Source organism: Myiozetetes cayanensis, unplaced genomic scaffold (assembly GCF_022539395.1).
Source record: "Myiozetetes cayanensis isolate MyiCay16 unplaced genomic scaffold, myiCay2020 scf15, whole genome shotgun sequence".
NCBI classification, from domain to species: domain Eukaryota; kingdom Metazoa; phylum Chordata; class Aves; order Passeriformes; family Tyrannidae; genus Myiozetetes; species Myiozetetes cayanensis.
The window spans coordinates 10,911,886-10,939,528 of NW_026087159.1; the positions used below are offsets into that span (position 1 = coordinate 10,911,886).

Here is a 27,643-nt window from a genome sequence, read left to right on the forward strand (position 1 = left end):
AGCATGTTTGTGGGATTGTGTTGTTTTGGTTTAAGCTTTCAGAGATGATAGTGTTACCAGACGCACAGAAAATGTTTTCCTGGCAGAGAATTTGGCCCCAGTTACAAGCAGTTATTTGCTACATGCTTTTGCTTGGTTTAAAGAGTGAGACTGTACAGGAATTGTGGACTGTCTTACACATATGAGATCTCTTGTCCAAGCTCTGAGTGTGCTTTTGTGGCCTACTTCTGTAGAACACACCTGTGTCAGAGCACATAACTTGAGGAAATAGAGGCCCAGGGAATTAAGACCCTGCTACTCTGCAGCAGTTCTGTTCCTGTTCACTGAAACACTTAGAAAAAAGCAGCAGCCGCTGGCTTGATCAGGGTCACCCAGGAAGGCTGTGTCATATTCAGAAAACAAGCTGCAGATTTGGAGGAGCCACCCAGGACCTTATCTGCTAGCTGTGCTCACTGCGTGTTCCTGGGCAGAGCTTCCTCCTCTTCCAGAGGATCTGTTTATTGTAACAAATGCACTTTATCCTCCTCATTCAGCCTACTGTATGGTTGTTCCTTTTGAGGATGTGTGAACATGGATCTTTACCAGTGTTCTTTGAGAGTTACAAGGACATTTATGCTCCTGTTACCAGCCCAATATCTCTGTCTTATTAGGTGATGACATAACAGATACAGAATTCATTAGATAAATATTAGTCTTTTGCCTAGTTTTCCCTATATGTTGTCAGCTCTACAAATGGGAAGATATTGTGTTCGTCAGAAAAGCTAGGCAAAATTGTAGGTGAAAGCAAGCCCCCTTTCCCCAAACAAACAAAAAAGTTAGTCAAAATCAAGTTTATAATGGAATGACTTAAATTTCCTCCAAGCCTTATTTTGTTTTGCTTTTCTGTTTTCATTTCAGAGTAATTCCATTAATTTCAGTAGAATTACTCTAGTACATTACTACAGTAATATCTGGAGATTCATGAGGTACCTGAATGTCACCAGAAACCTTTATATAAATTGCAGACAATCACATAGTTACTTTACCATTGTCCTCTACTACCATGCAATACTGTGTGTTGGCAGGTGCTGTAAATGATATGGCATCCAACCCTGGTTATTACACTGAGCTGGTGGAAAAGTCCTTAGGAACGTGCACCTTGGCTACTGATGAAATTGAACGGGATTTGCGTCGCTCCTTACCCGAGCATCCTGCTTTTCAAAGTGACACAGGAATTTCTGCACTCAGGAGAGTTCTCACAGCTTATGCATACAGGAATCCTCAAATTGGATATTGTCAGGTACAGCAGCTTTGAGAGTCACGGTGTTGGTTGTCTATTAGCTCATGATGGTAGTGTAGGAGCACTGCATGAAATCAGTCAGAGAAATGTGTAATGGTTTCGTGCTCGATGGTTCACTTACTTCACTTATTTCATCCTCCTGTGTAACGAGTTTTTACTTGAATTTGTTGATAAATGCTGTCATGTCCACTTCATAAATGTGTTTGCATTCTAACTAACCATTTAGCATTTAAAAATATTTGTATATAGTTCAAATACTATGTTCTGTATTTAATAACATAAAAGCAAAAGTCTTATACTGGATATGACTGTAGGTTATCCCAGCACTCTAAAAACGTGCTGTAAAGTGCTTTCAGAAATATAAATTCTGACTAATGGTAACAGTTGTGTTTTTACCATCTTTCCTTGTAAGTGTTTCCTTTCCTGTTTAAATGTCACAGGCAATGAATATTCTGACATCAGTGCTTCTGCTGTATGCTAAAGAGGAGGAAGCCTTCTGGCTTTTGGTTGCTGTGTGTGAAAGGATGCTCCCCGATTACTTCAATCGTCGAATCATTGGTAACATCCATCTCTCTTTTTGTCTGTCTAGAATTGAATGTAAATGGTCATTCATTAAGAACTAATGAAAGGAGTGAGCTAAAGACTGACCAGTGTAGAGAAACTGTTGCATTTGGTTCAGTATTATGGAGTAGAAAGTGGAGGTTACAGAGAACATCCCACGGCTCCTTCTTATATAGGAATGGATGTGATTTTCAGATACTGTCATTACTCCAGGTATAACTACTCAGGAATTATTCAATTAGACTATTACACTATTCTTTTGAAATTATAACTGCAATTCATACTAATTTATTTGAAACTCAGCCAGGTTAAATAAAGGAAAAAGGGTTACTCCAGGTCCAGACTTAGCCTTTGATCTCCTATGCAGTTCTTAGAGGTGTATATGCTGGAAGCAAGTTGGATGTGAAGTTTCTCTCTCATTGCAGAGAGGGTGTATTGGCTGTCAGGGGAGTCACTGGAAGCAGCCATGCACTCACCAAAGTGCTGACACCCTTTAAGCATGCAGCAAGGCTCTGGACCATGCATGGAGTGCACAGCTTCCAGCTTAGGGAAGGGAGCCAGTGGTTCCATACTGGGCCTGTGTGTGCTTTAAAACAGAGCTGCGTTAGGACAGGGCCTTTATTTCTGGCTGGTGCTCTGAGAAAAGTGTGCTTCTCTGTATTAAGATTTGGGTGGTGGTTTTGTTATCCTTTCCCTGCAGGTGCCTTGGTAGATCAGGCAGTGTTTGAGGAGCTCATCAGGGTTCACCTGCCTCAGTTGACAGACCACATGACGGACATGACTTTTTTCTCCTCGGTCTCTCTCTCCTGGTTCCTTACCCTTTTTATCAGTGTGCTGCCTATTGAAAGTGCAGTCAATGTGGTGGACTGTTTCTTCTATGATGGAATAAAGGCAATCTTGCAGCTGGGCCTTGCTGTGCTGGAATACAACATGGAGAAGTTGCTCACTTGTAAGGATGATGCAGAAGCAGTCACTGTTCTCAACAGGTATCAGTGTAACTGTTATTCTTTTGGTCTGGTAGCAGCTGCTATAACTGCCAGGGTTTTAAATGTTACATGTTTGAATGGGGTAGGAGCTACAGAATTATTGAGAAAGATGTAATTTTTGTTATAACAGACCATGCAGCCTGGTGTTTATTGTAAAATCTTGCTTCCCCAATGGATCTGTTTAGGCTGGTGATGCAGGTCTGCTGAGCAGGTGCAAATCAGGCCTGTCTTTGGCTTATGCATCTGGGGGAATTAAGATTGCCTCGTTCACAGTTCAGGACAAGCTTTTTTGTCTCTCCCAGTTAGGAAGTACAACCCTGCTAGATGGATTAGAGAACCAGGGAAATGCCAAGTGGAAGGCGCTTTGGCAAGAGTCTAGTTTAACTTCCCACTCCAAAGAGGATTGCTGCTCACACTAGATCACATCAACCAATACATCACTAATGTATTGACTAAAACCTCCCAGGGCTGGAACCTTCTCTGGGTGGGCAGTTCCCACGTTTGTGTGTTTTTGTTACTATTGTAGCACATTTTTGCCACTGATTCTCATATTCTTTGCTATTTCCCCTTCTCTGTGCACTTTTTCTTTAGTAGATGCCAATGCTGTTGTTTTCTGGTGATGAACTGGTTCCTGCTGATTTCTCGTGTGTTTGCTTTGTGCAGATTTTTTGACAGTGTCACTAACAAAGACAGTCCTTTGCCTCCAGCTGTGCAGCAAGGCTCCAACCTCAGTGACACAAAGAGTGACCACCCAAAAGTGGACATCACAGATTTGATCCGAGAGTCAAATGAAGTATGTGTTCTTGGGGGTATGTTCTTGCATCCCATGCAGTGTTTGTTTCCTGGGCTACTTTAAAAATACTGCAACTGCATTGTACAAACTAGGGTAGAAAATCTGCCTAGATTGGTAAAAATGGGGCTCTATTTTGTTCAACCTCACTGAAAACCTTTACAGGTTTGGTTTCTGCAAAGTTAAGCTTTGGAGCTTTTCACTGGGGAGGAAATATATGTAGCTTCTCCTATTTTTCCCCAGATTTTCATGAGGCATTTTTTTCCTTGGCATGATTTCTGTCAGAGTATTAATGTATTTGTAGATAGGTTTCTGCTCAGCCCAGAGCTTCTGCTCAGAAGTGAAAGGAAGCTGAGATAAAAGATTTGATCACTTTTTTTTTTGTATTAACTATTTTCTTTTATCTGTATAATTATTTTTCTTTTCTGATTCTCATTCATATGTTTCTAGTGAAAGATCCGTTAATCTTTTTTGGAAAAAATGTCCTGACCTTGACTCAGAAAAGATGAACTAACTGTAATTTGTATAATTTAGAAATTGTCTTTTTTTATTTTTTACTGAGAAGAAGGCATTGCTTTTAATGGGGTGAACAATGACAAGAATCAGAAATTCAATTTCCCATGAACAGTCTTTTTAGCATTAGGCTAATCATATAAAAGTCTGTTCTATCAGTATTGTTTTACAAGAATGTTATACTGAAAAATCATGTTTGGGAAATGCTGTAAGATTCTTGAAAGAAAAGTTGAAAACTATTCTAGGTCTTTCTTTTCATGGTGAGTTCTCAAAGTGAGGCTGAATACTTGCAGATTGGAGACCAGAGGTGGTAAATAATGAAGTGCTGTATATTGCATTCAGAAGTGGAAGCTGAGGCTTTCACAGAGGTGGAATCAGGACTGAAGGACAAAGCAAAAGAAAATACTTTTCTACTTCCCTTCCCTTTGCAGGCAGGGAACTGCACCAAAGCAGTAGTCTCTGATTTGGTTTGGCTTTTGAACAGTTTTGGGCAGAACTTTGAACCTGAATCTCCCAGTTCCAAGTTGTCAGCCCTGTTCTTAGGCCCATATCCCCATTTCTCTCTCATAACCCCTTTTTCAGTTGCAAATTTTTATCTTCAGTTGAAACTGAGTTTCTTCAGTGCTGGTAAGTGCCACAGCCCCAGGCTTGAGAACTGCTGGTACAAAGTGAGAGACAATTTCCTTCTTCCCATTTTGACCAGACAGTTAATTTCAACACAGTTCTGGTCTGGTGAAGGGTGTTATTTTCATATCACTATGGAAATAAAATAAATTTCAAAATGGGAAGATTGCTGCAATGGAGAGTTGCCACTCTGCAGATAGGTCTGGTTATAGGTTATGAAGAATTGAACAGTTATTCTTTGTGATACTGTTGCTTTGTATGGGTGCTCACAAGATAAATGAGATTATGTGAAAGTCTTGAGAAAGAATGTTGGCCTGGTTTGATTTATCAGTTTCTGTTTAGATTTTAATTGTTTAATAATTTGTTGCATGATTTCTTTGAGAATTTTTTTTTTTTAGTTTTTTGCCTGCTATCCCACTTTTCCTTAAAGGCAAATGTATTTATTCTGCTCCAGTGCTCAGACACCTACCCTGTCCTTCAGAAATTCCAGAGGCAGCTAGGAACAGTTCATAAATTACTTAGCTTATTTCTAAATTTCACTAGAGTGAACTTCAAACCCTGACAACATGCACATCTTTCACTTTGCTGCCCTGCAGTAGTAGTCACCATGTGATAGCAGAGTTGGGTATAGAGCCAACACACAGTAAAATCCCTTCCTTTGTCTTCTCACACACTGAACTACTCCAGTTTCTTTTTTCTCCATCACTGTTTGAAACACCTTTTAAACACTCTTTTAAAAGTTACACGGGTTAGGGAGAAGCTTAATGCTCCAATAAATTATTTGTTTCTCGGGGTCTCTGGGATCTTCCCTTGTGTCCCTACCTGTATTACACTTAGCTGCAAGAAAGGCAAACTCATCTGCTTAGATGTGTCTAGCAACAGCTGACTGCATGGAATGGGGCTTTTCTCCTTAGAGGTACGGTGATATTCGCTACGAGGATGTTGAGAGCATGCGCTGCAGGAACAGGCTTTATGTGATCCAGACCTTGGAAGCTACAACCAAGCAGAATGTGGTGAGTGACTTGCAAGAGCTTAACCCTTCCCTCTGATAACCCTTTTGGAAAGTTCTGAAAAGAGCTACATTTTCCAGGGCCAAATATATAATTTTATACGCTAAAGCCGCTCCTGTCTGCTGAGTGTCAGTTGTTAACTGAGGTATGGCCTGTGATGTTTTCAGTCTCTGAAACCACAGCATGACCTTCTGGTCTCATTGCAAGTGACACCATCCCTGACCACTTCTAAAGGCTGGAGTATCTCTCCCACTTCGCGTGGGTTGGAACAGGCTGACCTATATTTCTATCTGCTGTTGTTAAACTGTAAATGCATTTCTCTTAGAGGCATAGAGCACTCTACAGTAAAACAATTAATCACCTGCATTTGCACTCTGGGAAGCAGCACTGAAGAGATTACTATACTATATTCAACTTTTTGTCTGTGATGTGTGTGGGTGTCTGGTAATGTGGCAGCTTTTCACCTGCCTTTATCATCTTTTTAGTCCAGACTGCTGAATGAAGGTGGAGGTTGTGAGGTGCTTCTTTTGCTTGCCTGTTCTCTTCAAACAGTGACTTATTTCCAATAACTGATGATAATAATAGTCTGTTCAACCATCAGTGCTTCTTTCTGTAGTAAATGTGGCTTGTAGAAAACTGATCCCAAATGCTGCTGGTTTACAATAAGATGGTAACTGTTGCATTTCATTTTACAAAACATACATATTGTGCAGATGGAAGCTGCTCTTGTAGCAGCCTTGTTTAAAAAGACGGTGAAAAATTTTTATTTATTTATTTATTTATTTATTTATTTATTTATTTATTTATTTATTAAAAGGAGGATCCAGCGTCACTGTTGAGAGCTGAGCATGCATTTGCCCCTTTAAAGGAAACTTTATATTATATATTTTTTTCTTTTTTTAAGAAATTATTCCTTTTGGTCTATAATCTTCTGATTGCTTTTAAAAAGAAGTGCTATTCTAATTGTAACATGCCCAAACCTGGAATGTGGAAAATGTCTTTTAGTGTAATGTTAAGTCTCCCATAATTTTATTCCATGGGCTTATTCCAAAGAGGGAAGACTCTTTATTTTTTTTTTAATTTTGTTTCAGCTACGCGTTGTGTCTCAAGAAGTAAGATTCAGTCCTAGTGATCTTGAAGAGCTTTATGAATTATTCAAGGTAATGTACCATTTTCCTCACTTACCAAATAGCCATCTTAAAGGGTAGACTGTGAAATGGCTTTAATAAATTGAGGTAAAAGATTCAACATATGTTTTACATGCCAGCTTTAAATCTAACTACATAGTTAACTTCTCACATCTTTCACCCAGAGAGACTTGTTGTTTCAGAGAACTAATATTTTCTCTTTCCTTTGCAGAAGGAGCACTTTCTTTCCTGTTACTGGAGCGTAAACAGTCCTGTCTTGCAACATCACGATGCCAGTCTGCCGTATCTGGAGCAGTATCGGATCGATTGCCAGCAGTTCAGGGTTCTCTTCCATCTCCTGAGCCCCTGGTCACACTGTGCAAACAGAGACTCACTTGCTCTGTGGACATTCAGACTGATGGATGAGAGTTCCGATTGCCTTATAAACTTCAAGCAGTTTGCCTGTGTCCTTGGTACGGGAACAACACTTGTACTGGCATATTCACAGGGGAGTCTGTCTTGGGAACACTCCTGGGCTGTGTCATCTTCCACCCACTGCTTTTATCATGTGACAGAATAATCCCATTTGAGATTAAATTTAGACATGGCTTAGCCATCAAAAATCTGAAAATTAGGAAATGGCGTGATCTCGTCACTCAGCTTGTTTGCTTGATGATAAATGTTTCCTCATACTGAGCCATCTCGTACACAGATCATGCAGGATGACCAGTGCCTCATATCTCTGGGGAACTGAAAGTTTTCTTGACTCATTGCTCTGTTCCGTTCATCCTGTTCAAAGTGGTATTGTTCAGGAAACAAAAATATAAGGGAAAGGGTTGAGAAGACATTAGTGCTATGTTTCTTTGGTGCTCTGGTTTTATTTTAGTAAGTCATAGACATTGTTAGTGTTCTTTCCTCGGTGTAGGCTCAGCACAGGTGGTACTGCTTTCCTTAAGTTTCATCCCTAGCTATACTCCCTGTAAGGTAGGGCACGTGTCCAGTTCCAACCTCCCTGGGGTGCATTTGTTTAGGTTAAGAGGGTGTTTTAAAGTTTGGTCCAGTTGAACACTGTCCTCTTTCCTCTAACAGACACCATGTATAATGGAAGCTTCACTGACAAACTCAAGCTTCTTTTTAAGTTGCACATCCCTCCAGGTAAGTGGGAGGCATTTGGGGAGAGATGTTTCTGGCCTTTGTTGTCTTTATCACTGCTTTTGTGATGCTTGGGAGTCCCCAAACCTACTTTATTCAATTGTTTATTGCAGCTTTTACTGAAGTAGCATCTCTAAGCCCTTCCAAAGGGGATGATCTTTCAAAAGAAGAACTGATCCACTTCAGCCAACTCAATGGTAAGCTCCAGGGTGTGAGGCTTTGCCTGCAGGGTATTAGAAGGAATCTATTAATTATCTCATGAAAAATGGGGAGTTCTCTTCTGAAAACTAGTAAATCCAGTAAATCATATCACTGTTAACAGAATCCTCTGCAAAGATCTTCTTTAGTAGTTACAGTTTAATAAAGAATTTGTGGATAGCTTGTTCTGATGGTTGAATTTCAAGGCTGTGGGTGTTTACATGGAAATAGAGAAGTGTATTTGGTCAGCATTTTTCAGCACAGTAAGCAGCCTTCACTTTTGCATCCCAGGCACAAAGGAATGATATTTTTCCTCCTCAAGAAATAAAATACCTAAATCCATAATTATTTTGAGACACATAAGCAAGTGTTTCAAATTCCTTTGCTTTCATTTTAAAGCAAGTGAGCTGAAAAAAGCTTTGTGGGGACTAAGTTTGTGGAATGGATAAAATACTGTTTCAAATACTCTGTTTGGAAAGCTCTGTGGTTTTACTTCTTTGGAAGACAGATGTTTTTTGGTTTTTGAAATCTACCCCCAGTACCTTATCTGTAATATACAGTTACTGTTCTCATCACTGTTCAGGTTGGGCACAGTGAACATTATGAAGATTATTTGTTTAGTATAACTGATGGCAGGTTTTTTTGTGACCTCTTAGCTCACAGTGGCTTCTATTTTTATAGAAAGCATACAAATCTTATCATATAGTTTCTTGACCTAATCTGTGCTGAGAACACAGGGCTGTTGAGGCTCTTGCTCCTTAAGGAAGGAATTTTTGATAAAGGAAATGAACCACTGGTCCTCTTTTCTCAAATAAATAACTCTTTCTTCATTTTCTTCTCCTAAACTGTAGTTTCATCTGTTGGGGATAGTCTTGGAAGTGATTCTTCGAAGGGCAGCCCAGAAAAAGGTAAAAAATCCTGGTGACACATTTGGTAGCTGTGTCTTTTGGGGGAGTAGAGCTGGGAAACTGTGTGGTGAGAAAATATATTAAGTAACATCGTCCTTAGAGTATTGTTAACATTCTATCCACTTTTACATCCTACGGGTGAGAGTGTAGTGGAAACTCTGATCCTGTTTAGTCCTTGGCCTTACCACTCTGTTGAGAAGGAATGACATTGAGGATACCAGTTCCTTTTGCTCATTGTCCCCCATGGGAAGCTCTTAGTTATTTTCTGTTTATTTCTGTTTGTTTGTGTTTTTTTTTTTTTGTCAATTAGGAAAAGGGAAGGTTGATATTCAGGCATATCTGAAGCAATGGCAAGATGAACTTCTTAAAAAAGAAGAAAACATTAAGGATTTGCCAAGAATGAATCAGGTAAACTATCTGAGTCTTATGTAAGCCTGGTTTTGACTTGGAAGTTCATCTTTTAAGTCAAGTCCTGTTACAATATTTCTGAAGGATTTGTAGGATCCCTTGAATTTCAGACTTTCACATTAATCATTAGACTGTGTGTTTGTAAAACTGCTGTAACTTATGAAGAGAGGGACTTTGAGACCCAGGTAGGTTTATCGGGGCTGGTCCATGGCCGTACTGTCACTAGAGCAGCTGCACCAGGTGCCTGGCAGCAGCAGGCACTGAGCTGAGAGCACAGCCTGTAGTCAAACAGGATTGTGTTGCTGTTCTCTGAATAGTCTCCTCTATATCTCTCTGTAGTCCCAGTTCATCCAGTTCTCAAAAACTCTGTACAATCTGTTCCACGGGGATCCTGAGGAGGAGCTGTTGTATCGGGCTATCGCCGTGGTTACCAGCCTCCTGCTGAAAATGGAAGAAGTTGGGAGAAGGCTGCAGAGTCCCACATCACCAGTCCAAAGTCCAGTTCCCATTACCGAGGTGCCTGCTGAAATCCCCAGGGAAGGGCAGGAGGAAAGCAGCTCTGAGCAGACTGAAGGCAGTAGAGCACAGAGTTTGAGAGGGAACCATGAGTGGTCTTTTGCCTTTGAACAGGTTCTGGCGTCCTTATTAAATGAGCCGGCCTTTGTGAGATTTTTTGAAAAACCTCATGACATAAAAGTTAAAATAGAGAGTGCTAAAAATTTACAACTTAAAGCAAGAACCAGAGTGTAATTTTCTTTACCTTTGACTCTGAATTAACCACAAAGCGCTTAAAAATGAAGGTTGCAACTAAGGAAACCAAGTCTGGTGTTTACATAGAGAAAGAAGTTTGCAGAGGTAGCTTTAAATATCAGATTACTGGTATGTAATGTAAATACAAATAGTTTGAAGCACAATCACTTTCTTGCATTGTTCATAAGTTTCACTCCAAAAAAAAAAAACAGGACTGAATAATAAACTGTCTTTACCATGTTAGTAAAATATGCAATGTTGCTTGGAAGTACTGGGTGTGACCTGTTGCAAACCCATCTGAATGGCTGTTGTTACAGTGTGTCTCTCCAGGTTCATTTCTATTACTGTGATAAGGGGAATGACTTCCTGCCATTTTCACTTAAAGGGAGTATCAACAGCTTAGAGGTGGTCATCCACATTGGTTTAATTAGTTATTTCCAAACTTGCATGTGGACTGAGGTCAAAGCAGCGTGAAGGCTAAAGGTAGAGGGTGTGGTAGGCACAAAAGCCTAAGATTAGAGAAGGAAGTGCCCTGCTCTCAATTCCTCTGCTTTGATGTTCCCAATGGGCCTGGACTCTTGCAGATTCCAGCCTCTTGTCAGCAGTTTTCAGACTGCATCCTCCCAGCCCACATCTGTTTTTGCAACAAACAGCTGGTTTCCTGCCTTTCTAGCTCAGCCTCGAGTTCTCTTTCCCGTTTTCATGCCAATCCTCTTACAATGCAGGTAAAAAGGATGGAAGCTTGTTTGGTCATCCAGGCTGCACATGGATTTAAAAGCTAATACTGGTTGTTGAAATCAAAGGAAAGCAGTGGCTAAATCTGTCTGGCCACATGGTGGTTGTCCTTTGTCTGGCAAGAGGAGCTTCTTAGGAGCATATTGATGAAATACAGAGTTTTGCTGGTGTCTGCAAAGACCAAGCCCAGACCATCTTTATCTGAATGCTGAAGGGACAGATTGCAGTTGCTCCTTTGCCTACCCTGAATCCGTACCTCAACCTAGTAATTGCTACTTCTTTTCTATAGCCCTCTGGATTATTGCTGCTGTAATATTTTCCATCAGCCAGGATTCAAGGCAGCAAGAAAATCCCCTTGAATCTGACTTGAAATTTTAACACATAAAAAATGATATAGCAGAGATCCTGTGGAGGCAAATTCTGCCAGCGTTAATGCTGAGAAATGTTGACCTTGAGTCTTTGGTAGCTGGTGCTAGAAGGGGTTTAGAGAAAGAGGGAAAGAGCTTGTCTTTTAAAAACAACAGAAAAGTAAACTGGGACTCTGTGCTAAACTAGTTTAAAATGTCTGTTTCTAAAGCCTGTATGACAATCTTTCTCTGCAGAGCAGCATTATTTTTATACTGTGCATGTTTTTTTGTAAAGAAGCAGAACAGGGATGGTATGATTCACTGAGGCTTTTCTTGCAATACTAATATGAATGAAGAATAAAATGAAATTCTGGCTTGTATTACAGGCACTTTGTGAAATGCCATCATTACAATTGATGTTAAATACAGTTTTCAGCAGGACAAATAAATTTATGAATTGTCTTATACTCTCCCCCATGCTCTCAGGTATTAATGTAAAATAAAGTTTTATTGAATGAACAGTCAGTTCAAAAGTTATATATGTGAGGAATGAGGAAGCATTTTTCAAAAGCCTTTACAAAGTAATTACACTTGATACAATATAGTGCTGATTTGTATTTTTATGCATAAAATGTAAGAATTAATTTATCCATTTATGTGGATATGGATTAGTAGGGCCACACTGTGTTACTAACTTTAAAATGTATTTACTCACTGTTTTCCCAAAGTTGTTTAGAAATGCAAAGCAGATGATTTTGTAGTTCTGGGCCAGGATGTACTCAGATAAGGATTGATCAGTGAGTAATTCTTCTGAAAATAGCTGTGACGAAATTAATGGATCCCCATGAAAACAGATGCAGCTGCCCATCCCAGAAGCTTTTGTAGGTTTATGACGGATATTGTTTATGCCAAGAAGTAGTCAAAGCTGTGAACTATTTGCTAAACAAAGTAACAGAGATATGGAAGTCTTAAAACTCAAGGACATTTTTTTGTTTGAGAACCAAGATACTTCCAAGTACAGAAGAATGTGGTGAAGGAACTTGCAAAGTACAGTACCTGTTTATGCAAACTGAGCACCTTTTTTACAATTCCCTTTTCTATTAGTGCCAATCCAAGAGACTGTGGAGCCATTGCCAGTTAGGCAGTAGCTCGTCAGCTATCATATCTACATATAAAGAGAGATTATTACCAGCATATATATATATATATATATATACACACATAGATTTAAGGTGAGAAGCTCTGCTTGTGACATTAATTCTGGAGTTAGTGTCTAGCTTATTTCCTTCCCTTTCTTATTCTAGCTCCTTCCATCCCTATTCCAGATGGGATGGCTAACAAATAAATGCAGGTTTAGTTGGGTTTAGTGGAGCTAGAGCAATAGCAACTCTTTCCCTCTCCACTCCCAAAAGGTGATGCCTTGACTTCAGAGCACTGTGCCATACAGCTTTTTGGTCAGATGAAGCTGGTGATGCAAAGATGAACCCAGACTCACATTCCATCTCATGAGGACGCTGGGGTGTCACACTGGTGTTGCAGGGGGGCAGCTGGCACGGGTAGTTGGGAATTAGGCAGAAGGAGTCTGGTGGTTGCAGATCATCTGACAGGATTACTGAGCTAATTCCTGAGGGGGGACTTTCCATTCAAATTGTAACTTGGAAATTTTTATAAGTGTGTTTGAACTTTGAACAGCAGCGTGGTTAAGTGAGTTCTGATGTGTCACTTCACTCATCTCTGTTCCTTTTTTTCCTGTAAGTTTCTGTGAAGTTTTATTTTTCTGGTTCAGTCATAGGAAATAAATGAAGGTGCGTCATTCAGTACAAAATAGACAGTTGTAGGTAGGGTATAGATTGCTAAAATTAGTGGTGCTGTTTGTTTGTACAGTTTGAGAATTGCACTACCTGCTGCAGCATCACAGGTGGGTGATTTGGCAGCTGTGTCATGGTTACCCCAAAACACTGGCAGTGGCTTTCTGGCTGCTGAGCTGTTACTGTTGCTGCTGTGCACATAAAATGCCTTCTGTCAGATGAAGTTGTCAGCCCAGGGGGATGGCCAGCAGGCTGTGATGATCCCTCGGTCTTGCAATACGGAATGTGCCGCTCCGGAGCCTGGTGCTGTTCCCTGTGCTCCGGGTGAGCAGTGGCAGCCCTGACCCCTGAGCTGCTGACCCCGGGGCTTGGGGTCACGCCAACCACACGAGGGGAGGGAACAGTTCAAATAATAAAAACACCAGCTCTTTCCACCTTGGGGGACAACTGATGGTAATTCAACTGGTAGCATTTTGCAGGACATGGAAATGGCCACTGCCGTGTAATACAAAAAAACCACTCTCAGTTTCCATCCATTCCTTAAACGAAGCCACTTGTTCATCGCTCTAATGGCTGGATAATAATGTAATTTTAGAAGAGTTTACTACCATAGTGACTAAGAAATAGCTGTGTGTTGATTTTACCAGAAGTTTCTCATCCAGTTGTACCATACAAGTTTCTTGATTGAGATTTCAGTTGTTATCTGGACTAAAACAGAAGGAAATAATCCAATTTGTTTCCAGAAAAATAGGCTATTTCGTCTTTTTTTGCTCTAGCTTTGTCACTTTACCAAGAAGGCAACACGTTTGTGTTGACAGATTGGCTTTTATACAGTGTATTGTATGAAGAAGTACTGTAAGACAAATGAGGTGTTAAATAAAGTATTGTTTCACTTAAAAAAACCCTGTGTTTGAGGCACTATTATTTCTCATGACAGTGCATAGCAGAAGTTCCTTCAAGAGCGTTGACCACGTTAAAGCCACATTTAGTCAGTGCTTTCCAAAAGAAGGACCAAACCAAAAGCCAAGGTGGGATGCCAGATTTTGAAGTCTGGGACTAGTTTGGCTTTGTTACAGCCTGAGTTCAGTGCTGAGATGGTGAGTGAGTGAGCCCAGAACTGTCACTCGCTTTTTGCATCCAAATTAAACATTTACAGTGTGCAGATGTGTCTACACTGACCTTGATGCCTTGTTCTTTCTGATGCATTCCCCCCATTGTTTCTGGCACTGGTCATGGAAATCCCCATCTCCCTCTTGAGGCCCATCCCTTCAGCAGTTCATGCAAACGAATCTGTGATGCTGCTGCTCTTGTGCCTCTTGGACAGCAGGGATCAGGTTCTGATCCACAATGGACCCACACCACCCCGGGAATAACAACAACACATAGTGTGGAAGAGGCCTTACAAGTATTATTTTATTTCTTCTTATCTTTTTTTTTTTTTTTTTTTTAAATACTATGTACAATCTCTTTAAAGCTTGTCAAAATGCACAGGCTCCCATTCAATGGAGCTGTGCAGGGACATAGATTCAAAACAAGAATAAAATCTTTACTGTTCATCTTCATAAGACACTTTCTTTTTCCCATTACAAAATACTTTTAAGAATAGTAACATTTATAAATTTATTTATATTCAACATCATATAAAATAAACCAAGATTTATACTCAATTCTAGACTTTTTCTTATTTTCTTTTTTCTTTTTTTTTTTTTTTCATGGAATATTTACAATATATACAGTAACTTTTCATTGTGTTTGTCAAACCAGCCTGATTATACCCACCAGGCTTTAGCTTATATGTACAAATACGCTAAAAGTGCAAGACTTTATTAATTAAAGCTGCCTGTGTTTTCAGAGGTCTGGAATTGTGTGGCCTATATATATTTATATATAGATATACATGTGCATACACATATATGCATATTGAAAATACATATATCTATATATAGAGAGATATAATATATAGGTACTTGTGTACTAGAAAACCTCAGAACATTAATGACTGATAGGCCAACACCAACACTGGAGCCCCACCCCGCCGCAGGTGCCATTGGTCACTTTCCTCCCTCTGCTTGTGACCAACAAGTCACACTTGTGCTTTCTTGTTGCAGCTGGGGGAGTGTGAACCAAACCCACCAGCAACCCTCAATTCCAAATGAGTCCTAAAAACACAGGTCATAGCTAATACCGAGGTAAACAAATACAAATCAACCTGAATAAAGTTATTTATCTGTATATTTTTTGAGAGTGAGTGACAATATAAGGCAAAAACCCCATGGCCCTGACTCAGCCTTCCCTCCCTCAGCTGGAGGCAGACTGAGCAGGGACCGAGCAAGCCCCAGAAAGGGATGGTGGGATTTTGTCCTTTGGAGCATGTCTGGAAAACAAGGCTCTACCCATGAGGCAGTGCCTGGGACTGTGCAGCCCCCCTGCCCACCAGCAGCGAGGCCAGTGGCTGGGGTGGGCACTGGGAACGAGGGGGGGCACATGATAAAGTGCGTTTTTAGGTCTCTTTGTTTCAGCAAGGCTGATCTAACATGTAAACATCCTCACAAAGCTCCTGTGCTCCTCGCTGAGAGGCTGCAAGCAGGGGGGCAGTGCCTCCCCCAGCTCTCCCTGCCATCAGAAGGGCTGTGCCCATGGCATGGCCCCATCCGGCACACCCACAACCCCCCACCTCCCCCAAACCCCTTCCCAACCCTCTTCTTTCACTGCTGTCAAAGCCACAGCAGTGCTGGGAAACCACTCTGCCTCAGCTGCCTCCCTACCAAGCACTGTTAAAAAAATACAACCCCCCCCAAGCCCCTGACCCCAACCACCACCACCTCTGAGATACACTTGATTGGCACCTGCCATAGGTGGGCTCACGTGTGGTGATGGGACACCTCTCACCAGCCGTGGTGGTGGACTGGGATGATGCAGGTTTAATGGGCAAGCAGGAAGATGCTCGACCTTTCCCTCCTGCCAGCCACCCCGAGCCACAAACTGTGCAGTGGTGGACCCCCAACAGAAATGTATGTGTTTGCCTCCCCTCTGACATGTTCCAAGGCTATGGTGGAAAAAACCACAAACAACTCCCAAAAATACAACTCTCTCCTGCCCCAGCCTCATGAGCAATCCCGCTGTCTTGGAATGGGGAGAGGGAGACTAAAAATCATAGTGCTTTAAAAAAAGAAAAGACAAAAAAAAAAAAAAAAAAAAAAAGAAAAAGTTACCTACCCCAAAGGCTCTGTGCTGGCCCTTGCTGCATCACAAATGCCAGGGCAGGAAAGCCCCCACCCTCTCTCCAGGGCTTGGTCTCCAAGAGCCAAGGGATGAGGTGTTACTGTTTCAGCTCCAGGTTGCTCTGGAAAGGCAGGTGCTCCACATCCCACTACCAGCAGTGCCATGGCTGGCCCGTGGCTCTGCTGTAGCCAGAATTTCTTGTTGTGGTTTGAAATGAGGGGGCTGGTCCAGGCTGTGTCTGAGAGCAGCAGGGGGGCTGCAGACAAAATCCTGTCCCAGGCAGAGCTGTCACACTTCTGTTTCACTCCTGAGCTCTCCAGGAGTCTCTGGCTGCCATAGCCTTGTTCACCCAGGCTGAAACAGTCGTGTTCTTCTGCCCCCCAAGCTCAGCCTGGGCCCAAAGTTAAAGAAATCCTCACCGTGCTGCAGCACAGAAATTGTGTGGCTGCTGGGGGCAAGTGAGCCAGCTACAGATATATAGATACAGCTACAGATACAGCTACAGATATACAGATAGAGCTGCAGACAGATCTGTGCTTATGGCATTGGGTAGCTCAAGGTACCATTAGCTGTAGCTATTGCTTTGACACATTCCCACTTTCCCCTTTTTCTTGAAACACAGTGCCAAAGGCTCCTCCATCAGTAACACCAGTAACACCAGCGTCCACCTGCCGCAATGTTGCAAAGAGCCAAGCAAGCAGCTTGCACAAGATAAAAAAGGAAACAAATGCCAAAAAAAAAAAAAAAAAAAAAAAGAAAAAAAAAGAAAAAGCAGGTTTGCTTGGTTCTGACTTTAGGAATTAACCCCTCCCTAAACCTTGCTCTGATTGTCAGGTGGAGCTTCACTGCTAGATGGACCTGGTCCTAAATAACCACTATTTTGCAAAGTAATGGCCAAACCCACCTCCTGCATTTGGCCTCTAACAGTGCCCAAAGGTAGTAAGTACTCAGCTACTAACGCCTCGAAAATGTACATTTTCATTTTTCCTTTGGAAAGACACAAACAGTAGGGACACTTAACTATACACCCACTGAGGAATAAACTTCTTTTTCAATTCATAAATATAAACTTATAGTTAAAAAGTGACAATTTTTACAAAAATACAATTTATTGCTGACCCTACGGGCTTGTAACATCGCTTGTGTAGTGATCGTACATTTTGGGTGTGCCAAATTGAAACATGACCTAGCAAAACCAGAAAGTTTGCTGTCATATGCCAGTCTATGCATGTTTGTTTGTTTTTATGTATAGAAACATACACAACTACAGCACTCGAAATGAAACAAACAGACAGAAAAAGAAGGAGTAAGGATTCTTTGTCTGTAACCTGAAAAATACTTGGCTACAGGGAGTAAAAACCCTACAAATTTCTCTGCACTTGTTAACCAAAAATAAAACATGACAAATATTGTACTAGCTGCGATGTGAGCTGGTATAACAACAGTAAGAAATTCAGGCAAAAGTGGTGTTATGTAAATTAGCAGCATTATCCAATCTCCTGGAAAACAAAAAACTGTGGGACTGAGGTATAGAAAAAAGGGGGAAAAAATCCACAATGGACTTACTACATCAAAACGAGTTATGTACACGGTAATCCAACGGCATCCTGCGGACCGGTACAGTCTGTCTATGTGCTTCAAATGCTGGGCTTAAATTCACAGTGACTTTCAGCACTGAAGTCCTGAATGGAAAAGGGTTTTCTCCATTGCAAACCAAGTTTTGTGGCGACCTGATAACTGACCTCCCTGCAGCCAGAAAGCCGCTGCCTCCATCTGCACCGCGGTGCTGGGCCAGGGCACAAACTGCTGCCGGAGCAGCATCACGGACTGGCTGCGTGGAAATCCCAACGGAGGGGGTGCTCCTGCAGCCATCCATCCCCATCAGGGACTGTTCCTCCTGCCACCACCTTCCCACGGAGCCCGACCTCACCCGTCCCGTGCTCTGACGGCACCGCGCTCTCCTCTGCGTGCGCCCGGGGTGCTGAGCGGCTGCGGCCACGTGGTCCCTGCCTCCCAGAGCCAACGTTCAGGGCAGCTGCATCTCGGGCAGGTCAGGCGGGTTGCAGGGCTGGCCCTGCGTGTGGTGGCTCTGCTGCTGTGGGTGGAGGAAGTAGCTCAGGGGGTTCTGCTGTGGAGCGTGGGGTGGCTGGAAGATGCGCTGCGTTGGACCCCCAGGCACCAGCTCGGGACCTTGCATCTGTTGGGAGACACAAATCTGAGAGATCAGACCTGCCCCATCATCCAGCCACTCCCTCTCTTGCTGCAGGGCCAATGCTGAGAGTTGTACCCAGGAGTGTGTGTACCAAGTCCTAAAGGTAACCTCTACCCACTGAGGGTACGAGGTGTATCCCTTGGGATGCTGCTGCTGTCAGTACAACAGAGAGGAAGCAGAACCCATCTGTCCTACGAGCCCCACGGAGGGCCCAGCAGGAATGGAGACCTTCAAAAGCTACTTAGATGCATGGTAAAATCTGCAGGATGTGCAACTTTCATCTTCCATGGGAAGGACTTTCAGGCAACCAATGAAGAGGTTGCAGGGTGACCTTGGCCATGTGCCACTCTGTGGCCGGTATCCCAAATACTGGGACTTGCTGGTCAACCCCCTGTGAAAGGCACTGCGACACCAAAGCCTGGTTTTCTGTTGCCCTGGAGCTATTTATCTGTCCCAGCATCATTCTGCCATCCCTTTTGCTGGTCCTCTGGACCTCAGTGCAGCCTATGAGGACACGTACCCAAAGTGGGCATGGCTCATGCCCACATTTGCTGACAAGAACAATTCATTTCCCACTCTAAATCCAGTCCTGCTGTGTGGCTGCTTTCAGCTCCTGCTGCTTTTTGTTCTACCATCTTTGCCTGGAGGACTGTAACTTGCCACTTGTAACAACCAGGCAAGGCTGGGAGAGTGTGTTAATAATTAATGACTAGTTTCAACAACCCCTCTCCTTGGCAGCATCACTGGTTCAGCATACACTGATGAAAACAGTGTTGAAAAACCAAAATCACCTTCTCCAGAGATCTGTGTTGTGAAATACCCATTTATTAAAAGAAAGCCATGATGGCAGCTGATAAAGACCTTGCTCTGCTGAGACATAACAGCAGGAGGCATGTTTTGAAAAGAGCTTCTCTCTTATCATGTTTCATGTTTACAGCAAGCTTCCCACCAGAGCTGTGTTTTAAAAACTGGATATTTCTCCTGGACACTAGGTGATAACTGAGTTTGTGGCAAAATAACGGCCTTGAGCAGGTGCAGTCAGCCTAGAAAGGTTGAGCATGTGGCTTCGTGCAGACACAACGGGAATGGAGGATGTGCAAGTGCACTGACCAAGTTTGATCATCCTTCAAAAACCCCAACCAACCCCAAAGCCATCCCTGTGCCTCCTCAGAAACCTGTGCTCCAATACCTGAAGGTAGAGACGGTGCTGCTGAACCTGTTGCTGTGGCCACTGGTGGAGATGAACCGGTGTGCTGGCCTGGTGGGATGTGAAGCTGGTGTGTGGGATCATCAGAGATGGGGAGAAAATGGGCGGTGGGGCTGGAGGTCGGACGGTGCTACAGGTAGCTGGCTGTACCTGTGCTGGGGGAGGCAGGGTCTGCTGCTCCGCAACGAATCTGCCACGAGGAGGAAAATCAGGCGTAAGAACCCAAACCCAGACCCACCACCAGAACAAGGCACTGAGGAGCCCAGGTGGTGCAGGAACCAGACTGGAGCAGGGATTGTCAAACCACACAGACCCTGGTAACAACAGGCCCCAGATTTCCCCCTGCCACCAAACACAGACTGGAAATGCAGAAAATTAAGGTTTTTAAGGCTGTACATCTCCATGTCTTGGTAAGGCATTTTTATGATTTGCAGAAGCCAGAGAACAGTTGATTTTTTTTTTCCCAAAGCACTTTATTTATCATAAAGTTCTTTGTAGTTAAAAAATTATTTTCATTACTTTTTCCCCTAACCAGCTGAACTTTTCCTTCATTTCAGACTGATACAGTTTGTGATTGCATGACCAGGTGCAAGTTTTTCCAAGTTATTTTCAGTGTCATAAAGTGCCCCTGGTAAAACACTGTAGGAAAAAAAGAGCCAGCAAAGACTCACTTTCCTTGCTGCCTGCTGGCACTGCTCTGGCCACTGCTGTTGGCTGCAGGCATCATGGCTTGGATGGACTGATCCAACAGCATCCTGCAGTGGAACAAAACAGAGGATGGTCAGGGAAGGGAGAGGTTCAAGCTCCTGTCAGTTTCTAGAAACAAATCCCTGAAAATTCTCCATGAAAGCAGGCAAACCACCACCTTGAAAACTAGCTAATGGAACAGGATGCTTCTTAGCACATCACATCTCTCCTATGGAGACAGGCTGAGGAAGTTGGGGTTGTTCAGCCTCAAGAAGAGAAGGTTGCAGGGAGACCTTCAAGCCCCTTCCAGTGCCTAAAGGAGCTTTCTACAAAGGCATGTAGTGACAGGACAAGGGGAGAATGGCTTTAAATTGACAGAGGACAGGGTTAGATTAGATCTTAGGAAGAAATTCTTCCCTGTAAGAGTGGTGAGGTCCTGGAAAGTTGTGGCTGCCCTACTCCTGGAAGTGTTCGAGGCCAGACTGGACAGGGCTCTGAGTCACCTGGTCTAGTGGAAGGTGTCCCTGCCCATGGCATAGGAGTGGAACTACATGCTCTTTAAGGTCCCTCCCAACCCAAACCTGTCCATGATTCTATGATTCTAACGGACTTGCAGAGGTGAGCTGAAATTTGCTACATTATTTCACATAAGAAATACATTTAATAGATGATGAAGCCTCCATGGTTTATCCTGTTTCCTTAAACAATATTTTGGAACAGCTGGATCCTGTAGGCACTGTATCTCTGAAAGGTGGTTGAATAGTTTGGGACAGTTGTACATGTTTTATAGGATGTTACCAGCAGTATTAAAAAAAAAGGCTTTGCCATGGCACTTGTCCTGGCTGGAGAAAAGACACTCTGGAGCTTCAGAACTGTTTTGGGAAAGACTAGTTTTTCCTGTTTACCCTCTCTAACAGCAGCAGATGTCCAGAGGTTACTGAGCTACTTGGAAGGTAGGGCTGTGGGTACCTGAGGCTCCTGTCCTGGCTGTAGTCAGACTGGGGTTGCCTCTCGCTGCTGTCAGGCGGCATCTGAGCAGCCACTGCAATGGGGTGTGTTTGTGAGAACACCATGGGGTTGTTGTAGAGGGGCACTGAAATGCTTGCCTGCCCTGGCAGACACGTTTGCTGGCCTTGGCTTCCTCTCAGTAGGTGCTGCTGCTGCTGCTGTACCTGAAACAGAGATACCCATGTAAGTTTTAAAACTCCCTAACAGAACGTTAAAATAAGTGCTTAAAACGTGCAGATGGGAAAAGGGGAAGGAACAGCAAGACATTGTTCCCGAACACAGCAGTAGGAACAGCAGTATTTTTTCAGGACAACCAACCCATTGGCATTTATTGTCCCTGCAGGGCAGGTGCTGGCATTGCCAGCAGCAGAGACAGACAGTCCCTTGAGAAATCAGAGTGCAAGGGTAAGGGCACAGAAGGATTGAAGGGGAGGAGAACAGCTTAAGAGGGAAGTGTAAATCCAAAGTCCCCAAGGAAAGCATCTCTTTGTCCTTTAGAGCAGAAGTTTTGGCTTGTTTTGCTTTTGGAGAACTCAAGTCTTTGCCAAGAAGTGACCATCTTAATAGTGGATTTAGGTCTAGTGATGACAAAACCGTTTTTCAAAGCTGCCCTCCAAGACTCTTCGAGCAGAGGAAAATTAATCTTTCAAAAGGATGCCTACGCTCCTGTGTTATGAAGCCACAAACAAACAGTGGCTACAAACAAACACTGTGCTGCAATCACAAACACAAGTGACTGAGAGCCCAGACTTCCCACTCAGTTCCTCCCTAGGGTCGCCAGGGGGGCTCCAGCAGTCCCCAGGTTCAAGTGCTTTTCAGCTACCTTGCTTTCATTTTTGCCGTTGAAGTTGAATGACATCATTCACAACTCACTCCCAACACCAATTCTGTAATGCCAGCAGTGCAGAAAAACCAACACAGAGGGGATGCACGAGACCATGGTGGGGGAGGAGGGACATGGCAGGCAAGTATTTAAAAGCCAGGAATGGGAATGATGAAGACAAGGAAGCGGGCAGTGACCTGGGCGGCCGTGCCGTGGGGGTCCCTGAGGAACTGGCGCGGTGACGGCAGGTGGGTGCTGCAGTAGTGCTTTGTCCCCACAAGACCTGACTGTTGTGACTTCTTGGCTGTGCTCTGCCTGGGTGTCCCCTGGGGCAGTGGCCTCCGGGGACTCGGGTGCTGCACGTTGTTAAAGACGACGGGGATCGGCTGCTGCATCAGCATCTTTAAGTGAAAGAGACACACGAGTTGTTGTTGGTACTGCCTGGAAGAAATAACACTGCAGCAGCAGCATCTCTAAATCCAGGGGCAGAGTGAACCACGAGTAAAGGAAAATCAAATGTTAGCTTGGGCCAAATATTTATTCAGAGCCATGACCGTTCCAGATCCATTGTGCCTGCTGTGTTTTTCAGGAGCAGCACAAGGGATCCAGCAGCGCTGATCAGATGCTGAACCACCAAGCTTTTTGTGCAGAGAGGACTTTGGATTAGTTTGGGATTGGTTTTTTTGTAAATCCTGAATATTACTGATTCAATACTTAGCCACGTATTGATGTCACTCAGCTCTTGGGAGACACCACTCCCACACCTGAGACCAAATTACCAGTTTGTCCAAAGTTTGTTTCCGAATGCTTTTGCCACAATTTTGTTACTGATCTCTGTGCTCAAAGGAAAAGCAAATGGTTGGTGAGTTTGGGAGTCCCTAGGACAGCAAATACCTGCAGGTTGGAGTCCTGCACTAGCTGGAGCTGCTCCTTGATGACGTGGAGTTCTTCTTGCTGAGTCTTGATGTCAGCTTGGAGTATGCGAGTCCTCTCCTCCAGCTGCTCTTTCAGCTGATGCATCATCCCCAGCTGGGTCGCGAAATGGTACACTGGCTGCAGATAAAAGAGAAAAAGGATCACAGGGTAGGACCAGTCCTACCTACTCACACTCATAGTGATGCTGGCTTCAGAAAAACAACTGCTTTTCAGCTTTTGCCATAGAAAAGACAGTGCTGACAAAAAAATGGCAATTGCATGTTTAACCAAAGTACCACTGTAGTTCCAGAGCAGGAGCACATCTGGCTCACACTCAGTGCCTCACTCCAGCTGTTGGTCTGTTAAATTTCTGCAGTGTCTATACACAGATAACACTCTTGGTTTTGGGTGTTATCCAAAACCCTTGCCCCACCTCCTGGCTGGGCTTTCAGTTGTGCTGCTAATGGTATTTGTCAAATGTCAGGCCCAAGTTACGCTGCAACAGAAAGGGCAGAAAATCCTTGCCCTCACTCTGAGATGAGCCAGCAAAGGAGGTGAGGGCAATGAATCAGAGCCACCAAGGCTGCCCCACTGACTGGTCACACCAGCGTACTTAACAAAGATAAACCACGTACCATCACAGGGTGCTGGGAGGGGACTGCCAGCTGAGCCACAGGGTGCTGAGGGAGGTGTTCACCAGGGGCTTGAGGAGTGGCTATGGCCTAGAAATGAAAATTTTGCCTTACTGTAGGTCCATAGCACCTCTAGCTCAAAGCTGGTGCTGTACCCGCTCATACCAGGGATGAACAAGTGCAGGGAATTAGACAACTCCTGCATGACCCTGCTAATTGCAAGTCCTTGGTGTCATCATCCATTTTGGATAAAGGACATTTCATATGTACAAACCCCAAGAGAAACAGGCTGGTGGCATAAGAAGCCATTTAGCCTGGAGGAGCAAAATGAATCCTGAAAGGAGGCAGCAGAAGAGCCTCTGTCCTCTCTCCACTGGCTCTGCCAGCCAGTGCTGCTCCCCACAGCCCCGAGAAATCCCAGCACACTCAGAGCGGGGGATCCAGCACCTCTGAGGGAGAGACCAAGGTTTCTTTAACAGCCTCAGAAAGGCTTTTTGCTTGTGAGGCCAACTGACCTGAGTGCTTCCGACTGGTGCCAGCCGCAGGGCTGCCTTCTCTGCCTGCCCCCCCGGCACTGACGGCCGCGTGGGAGTGCTGGTGTCCGTGCGCCGCATGGATGACGTGGCTGGAAAAGAGACAGTTCATGACACAGCAGCCCCGCGCCTGGGTACCCTGGCTGAGCCTGAACTCTGCAGATGCAGATGAACAGTGACCCAAGCACTGCCAAAGCGGGTCCCCAAAGTGCCCCTTTGAGGTCCCTCTGGCTTCCTGCCCGACTCATTGGGGTCCCTTCTGATGCCACCCCCACGTTTCAGTCTGCCCTCCACGGGTGAATCCAGATGAGATTCCCACTCTCCCCATGGCAAGTATTTCAAGAAGAATCCCTCGAGTCATTTCCTACACACGGCCCTGCACGGGCACTGTGATCACCTCACTGCCAGTCCCAGGGAAGGGGTGGCACTCACAGGAGCTGGGGTGAAGCTGCCAGCAAGGCAGGCATCCTTCTGTGCTCCTTCTGCAGGGATTTAGCACTGGAGACCCCATAATAAAATTATATTATCCCAAAAGAAAACTTGTCAGTGAGGCTGGGGGATCAGTCAAGCTAGTTAGAGCCACCTCCTGTCCTCTGAGCCACAGCAAACAGCCATGACCCTCAGCTGGTGACACACCGAGGGAAAGCTGCTCTCACACTGGCAGTGGGCTAAGCAGGAAGAAGTAGCACAGCACCGTGGCTCTGTTGCTGCACCATAAATTTCTATGACACGGTATGCCAGTCTCAGTGCTGAGCATTTCCCTCCCACCCCGCCCTGGTCACTTCCAGCCAAGCCCCACTATTTTGGAGGCTGCTCTGTCCTCCAGCCCACTCCTTGCCCCCATGCTGGGATGTCCCTGGCACCTACAGGTGGAGTCGGAGAGGGCGGTGTGCGAGGAGCGCCGGGAGCTGTGGGATGACAGCGACACTCCCTCCCGGCTGGCATCCTGGCTGCTGCCGCACTGCCCCACGTCCAGGTAGCTGCTGTGGCTCTGCGGGGAGCAAAGCACAAGTGGTGAGATGGTCAGCAGGGAAGAGACAGCACTGGAGGGGTCCTCCACCTCCCTGACCCCTTGTTTGCAGAGAAAAACAACCGGCTGGGTGTGCAGCACCAAACTCAGTTGTGAAGGGACACGGTACCTTTAGAGAAGAGGATGCCAGTTCAATTGATGACTCTTCAAGGCCAAGATCTCGCCTTCTCTCAGCCCGAACTTCTGCATAACTAAAAAACAAAAAAACCCCAAACCCCATTTCAAGTCCAGTTTTTCAATCTAGATATTGTTTACTCTGTGGTAAGTACCCTACTACACAGGCCGCTGTGAAGTTTTCACGCTGAGTCCCAAGCTTTGCACAACACATACACTCTTTCTCTCAATGTACAATGTACTTAGAGGAACATCATCATATAGAAATTCCACAAATCAGAAAAAATAGGGCAGTGTCCCATCCCACTGCACCCAGGACTGTACAGCCTGTAGGATTAATTGCACTAATCATTCCAAGCACAAAAGCAGATGTTCCTTTGCAAATTTTGGCCCTGGATACCTTCAAGTGAAACTAATCTAAAAGAAAAGTGCACTTGGCTGTTGAAGACAAAATGGGTGTCTTTGTCCTCAGTACAATTTTCCTAATAAAGGAGTTTCCCATTTTCCATAATCAGGCAGAAAAATGATCTCACAGCTTCTGTGCAGGTAAACTCCCATAACAAGAGTACATTCATTGTCCAACCTCATGATGACCAAGAATCAATTTTTTTCCATGTGATACAGTAGCTCAGTGATCCCTATGCCAGGGCCTTGGGAAGGAGGAACTCAGCTCCCTCTTTCTGAGGGTGCACACAATGTGCTGCATCAGAGTGAACACTCTGCACTCCACTGGAAGCTCCAAATACAAACCAGCAGCTGCCCAGGTGCAATGCAAAGTGCAGGAATTCCCAGGAATGTGCCTGGAAAAGTGCATATTTGCTTTCCTTACTTTTTTCCCTCTTAAAAAATAAAGTATGTACACTAAACAATGCCACGATTCACCACTGGAATAAAACAGAGAGGATGTTTTAAAGACTCTGAGTGCTTATTAGATACTGGAAGGGGCTCAAAGGTCTCTCTAGAACCTTCCCTTCTCCAGGTTGAACAGCCACAACTCTCTCAGCCTGTCTTCACAGGAGACATGCTCCAGCCCTCTGACCATCTTCATGGCCCTTCTCTGACTCACTCCAACAGTTCCATGTATTTCCAGTTTACTAATGTTTGCTTTTCCAGATGTTTGACAGGAAAAAGAGGGGGACCATAAAAATATCACAAATTAATTCTTGACAATAAAGAAATACATGGGGAGCAATAAATCTGCTCAAGTTAATAGGGCAAACCAGTGTGTCACTATTTTTTCAAGCCCTTCAGTGAATATATTCTCACTCTGAACACAGTCTTTTTTGAGATGGCAGTGGTAATAAAGCAGATACCTCTCCAGAATGTGCATATCACAGAACATTCCACACATGCACTGCCTTCCAGCACGGCACTGGAAGTCAGTGTAAGCAGCTTTCCACTAGGGGAGGATCTTGTGCTGGATTTGGGGTGAGGAATAAGGCTTGCAAGCCAGCAGCTAACTTCAAGTCATAAATATTTAAAAGTCTGATCAAAACGTTTTGTGGGAGATATATGATCCCATTCATGGCCATAAAGCCACCTCATTCTTAACATTCTTTCAATGGCCATGTCATCACTAGAGATAAAAGGGGAATGTTACAGGTCGTAGACTTGGCCAACAATGGCTTCCAGGTTTTTGGCCCGGTTGGTGAAAAAGGAAAAAGAGTAATTAAAAAACATGTTCCCTGTCATTAGAGTTTTACGGAATTACATACCATCTTAGCGTGTCAGTAGGCACAGCAAATATTTGGTTAACATAAAACAGAACTAGAAAAAGTAATGGCCGAACACCGAGACATAATCTGGGAAGGGTTTGGGGCTTGCTCCTACCTAACTACCAGGTGAGTGCAAACGATGAACTCGGGCTTGGAATTCCACTGGTGGTAGGTGATGTAGTAGTGTGTCTGCAGCCATATCCACTGCTGGCCTTTGGTCAGGAACCGATAGTAACAGGACTTTCCTTTTCCAAACTGCATCACTGTTTAACAAAAAAAGAAAGCAATTTGTAGCAAACAGGGATTTCCTGGTGCAAAGGTGATTAGAAAAACCATCGGGTCCCACACA

The 27,643-nt window shown here is 44.0% G+C and overlaps 2 protein-coding genes across 10 annotated transcripts in view; one reads left to right on the forward strand and one right to left on the reverse strand.

Moving 5' to 3' along the window:
- TBC1D8B (TBC1 domain family member 8B) overlaps positions 1 to 14,097 on the forward strand; it is a 30,127-nt gene extending 16,030 nt beyond the window's left edge. The window contains exons 10-21 of the mRNA XM_050310211.1: positions 1,065 to 1,279; positions 1,720 to 1,837; positions 2,541 to 2,826; positions 3,490 to 3,619; positions 5,668 to 5,766; positions 6,855 to 6,923; positions 7,123 to 7,363; positions 7,980 to 8,045; positions 8,156 to 8,239; positions 9,092 to 9,148; positions 9,459 to 9,556; positions 9,896 to 14,097. Of these exons, the coding sequence (XP_050166168.1) occupies positions 1,065 to 1,279; positions 1,720 to 1,837; positions 2,541 to 2,826; positions 3,490 to 3,619; positions 5,668 to 5,766; positions 6,855 to 6,923; positions 7,123 to 7,363; positions 7,980 to 8,045; positions 8,156 to 8,239; positions 9,092 to 9,148; positions 9,459 to 9,556; positions 9,896 to 10,306 (1,874 nt within the window). The 3' untranslated portion in view covers positions 10,307 to 14,097. The remainder of the gene's footprint in view (positions 1 to 1,064; positions 1,280 to 1,719; positions 1,838 to 2,540; positions 2,827 to 3,489; positions 3,620 to 5,667; positions 5,767 to 6,854; positions 6,924 to 7,122; positions 7,364 to 7,979; positions 8,046 to 8,155; positions 8,240 to 9,091; positions 9,149 to 9,458; positions 9,557 to 9,895) is intronic.
- Positions 14,098 to 14,584: 487 nt separating this feature from the next.
- PASD1 (PAS domain containing repressor 1) overlaps positions 14,585 to 27,643 on the reverse strand; it is a 98,095-nt gene continuing 85,036 nt past the window's right edge. For 8 of the 9 annotated variants that reach the window (XM_050310220.1, XM_050310216.1, XM_050310215.1 and 5 more), the window contains 11 exons: positions 27,410 to 27,557; positions 25,575 to 25,656; positions 25,303 to 25,426; positions 24,418 to 24,527; positions 23,906 to 23,992; positions 23,250 to 23,408; positions 22,553 to 22,756; positions 21,494 to 21,696; positions 20,509 to 20,592; positions 19,820 to 20,027; positions 14,585 to 18,615 (listed from right to left, as the gene is read on the reverse strand). In XM_050310220.1, the coding sequence (XP_050166177.1) occupies positions 18,445 to 18,615; positions 19,820 to 20,027; positions 20,509 to 20,592; positions 21,494 to 21,696; positions 22,553 to 22,756; positions 23,250 to 23,408; positions 23,906 to 23,992; positions 24,418 to 24,527; positions 25,303 to 25,426; positions 25,575 to 25,656; positions 27,410 to 27,557 (1,580 nt within the window). In that variant the 3' untranslated portion in view covers positions 14,585 to 18,444. The remainder of the gene's footprint in view (positions 18,616 to 19,819; positions 20,028 to 20,508; positions 20,593 to 21,493; positions 21,697 to 22,552; positions 22,757 to 23,249; positions 23,409 to 23,905; positions 23,993 to 24,417; positions 24,528 to 25,302; positions 25,427 to 25,574; positions 25,657 to 27,409; positions 27,558 to 27,643) is intronic. The other variant, XM_050310214.1, reaches the window with a different exon arrangement.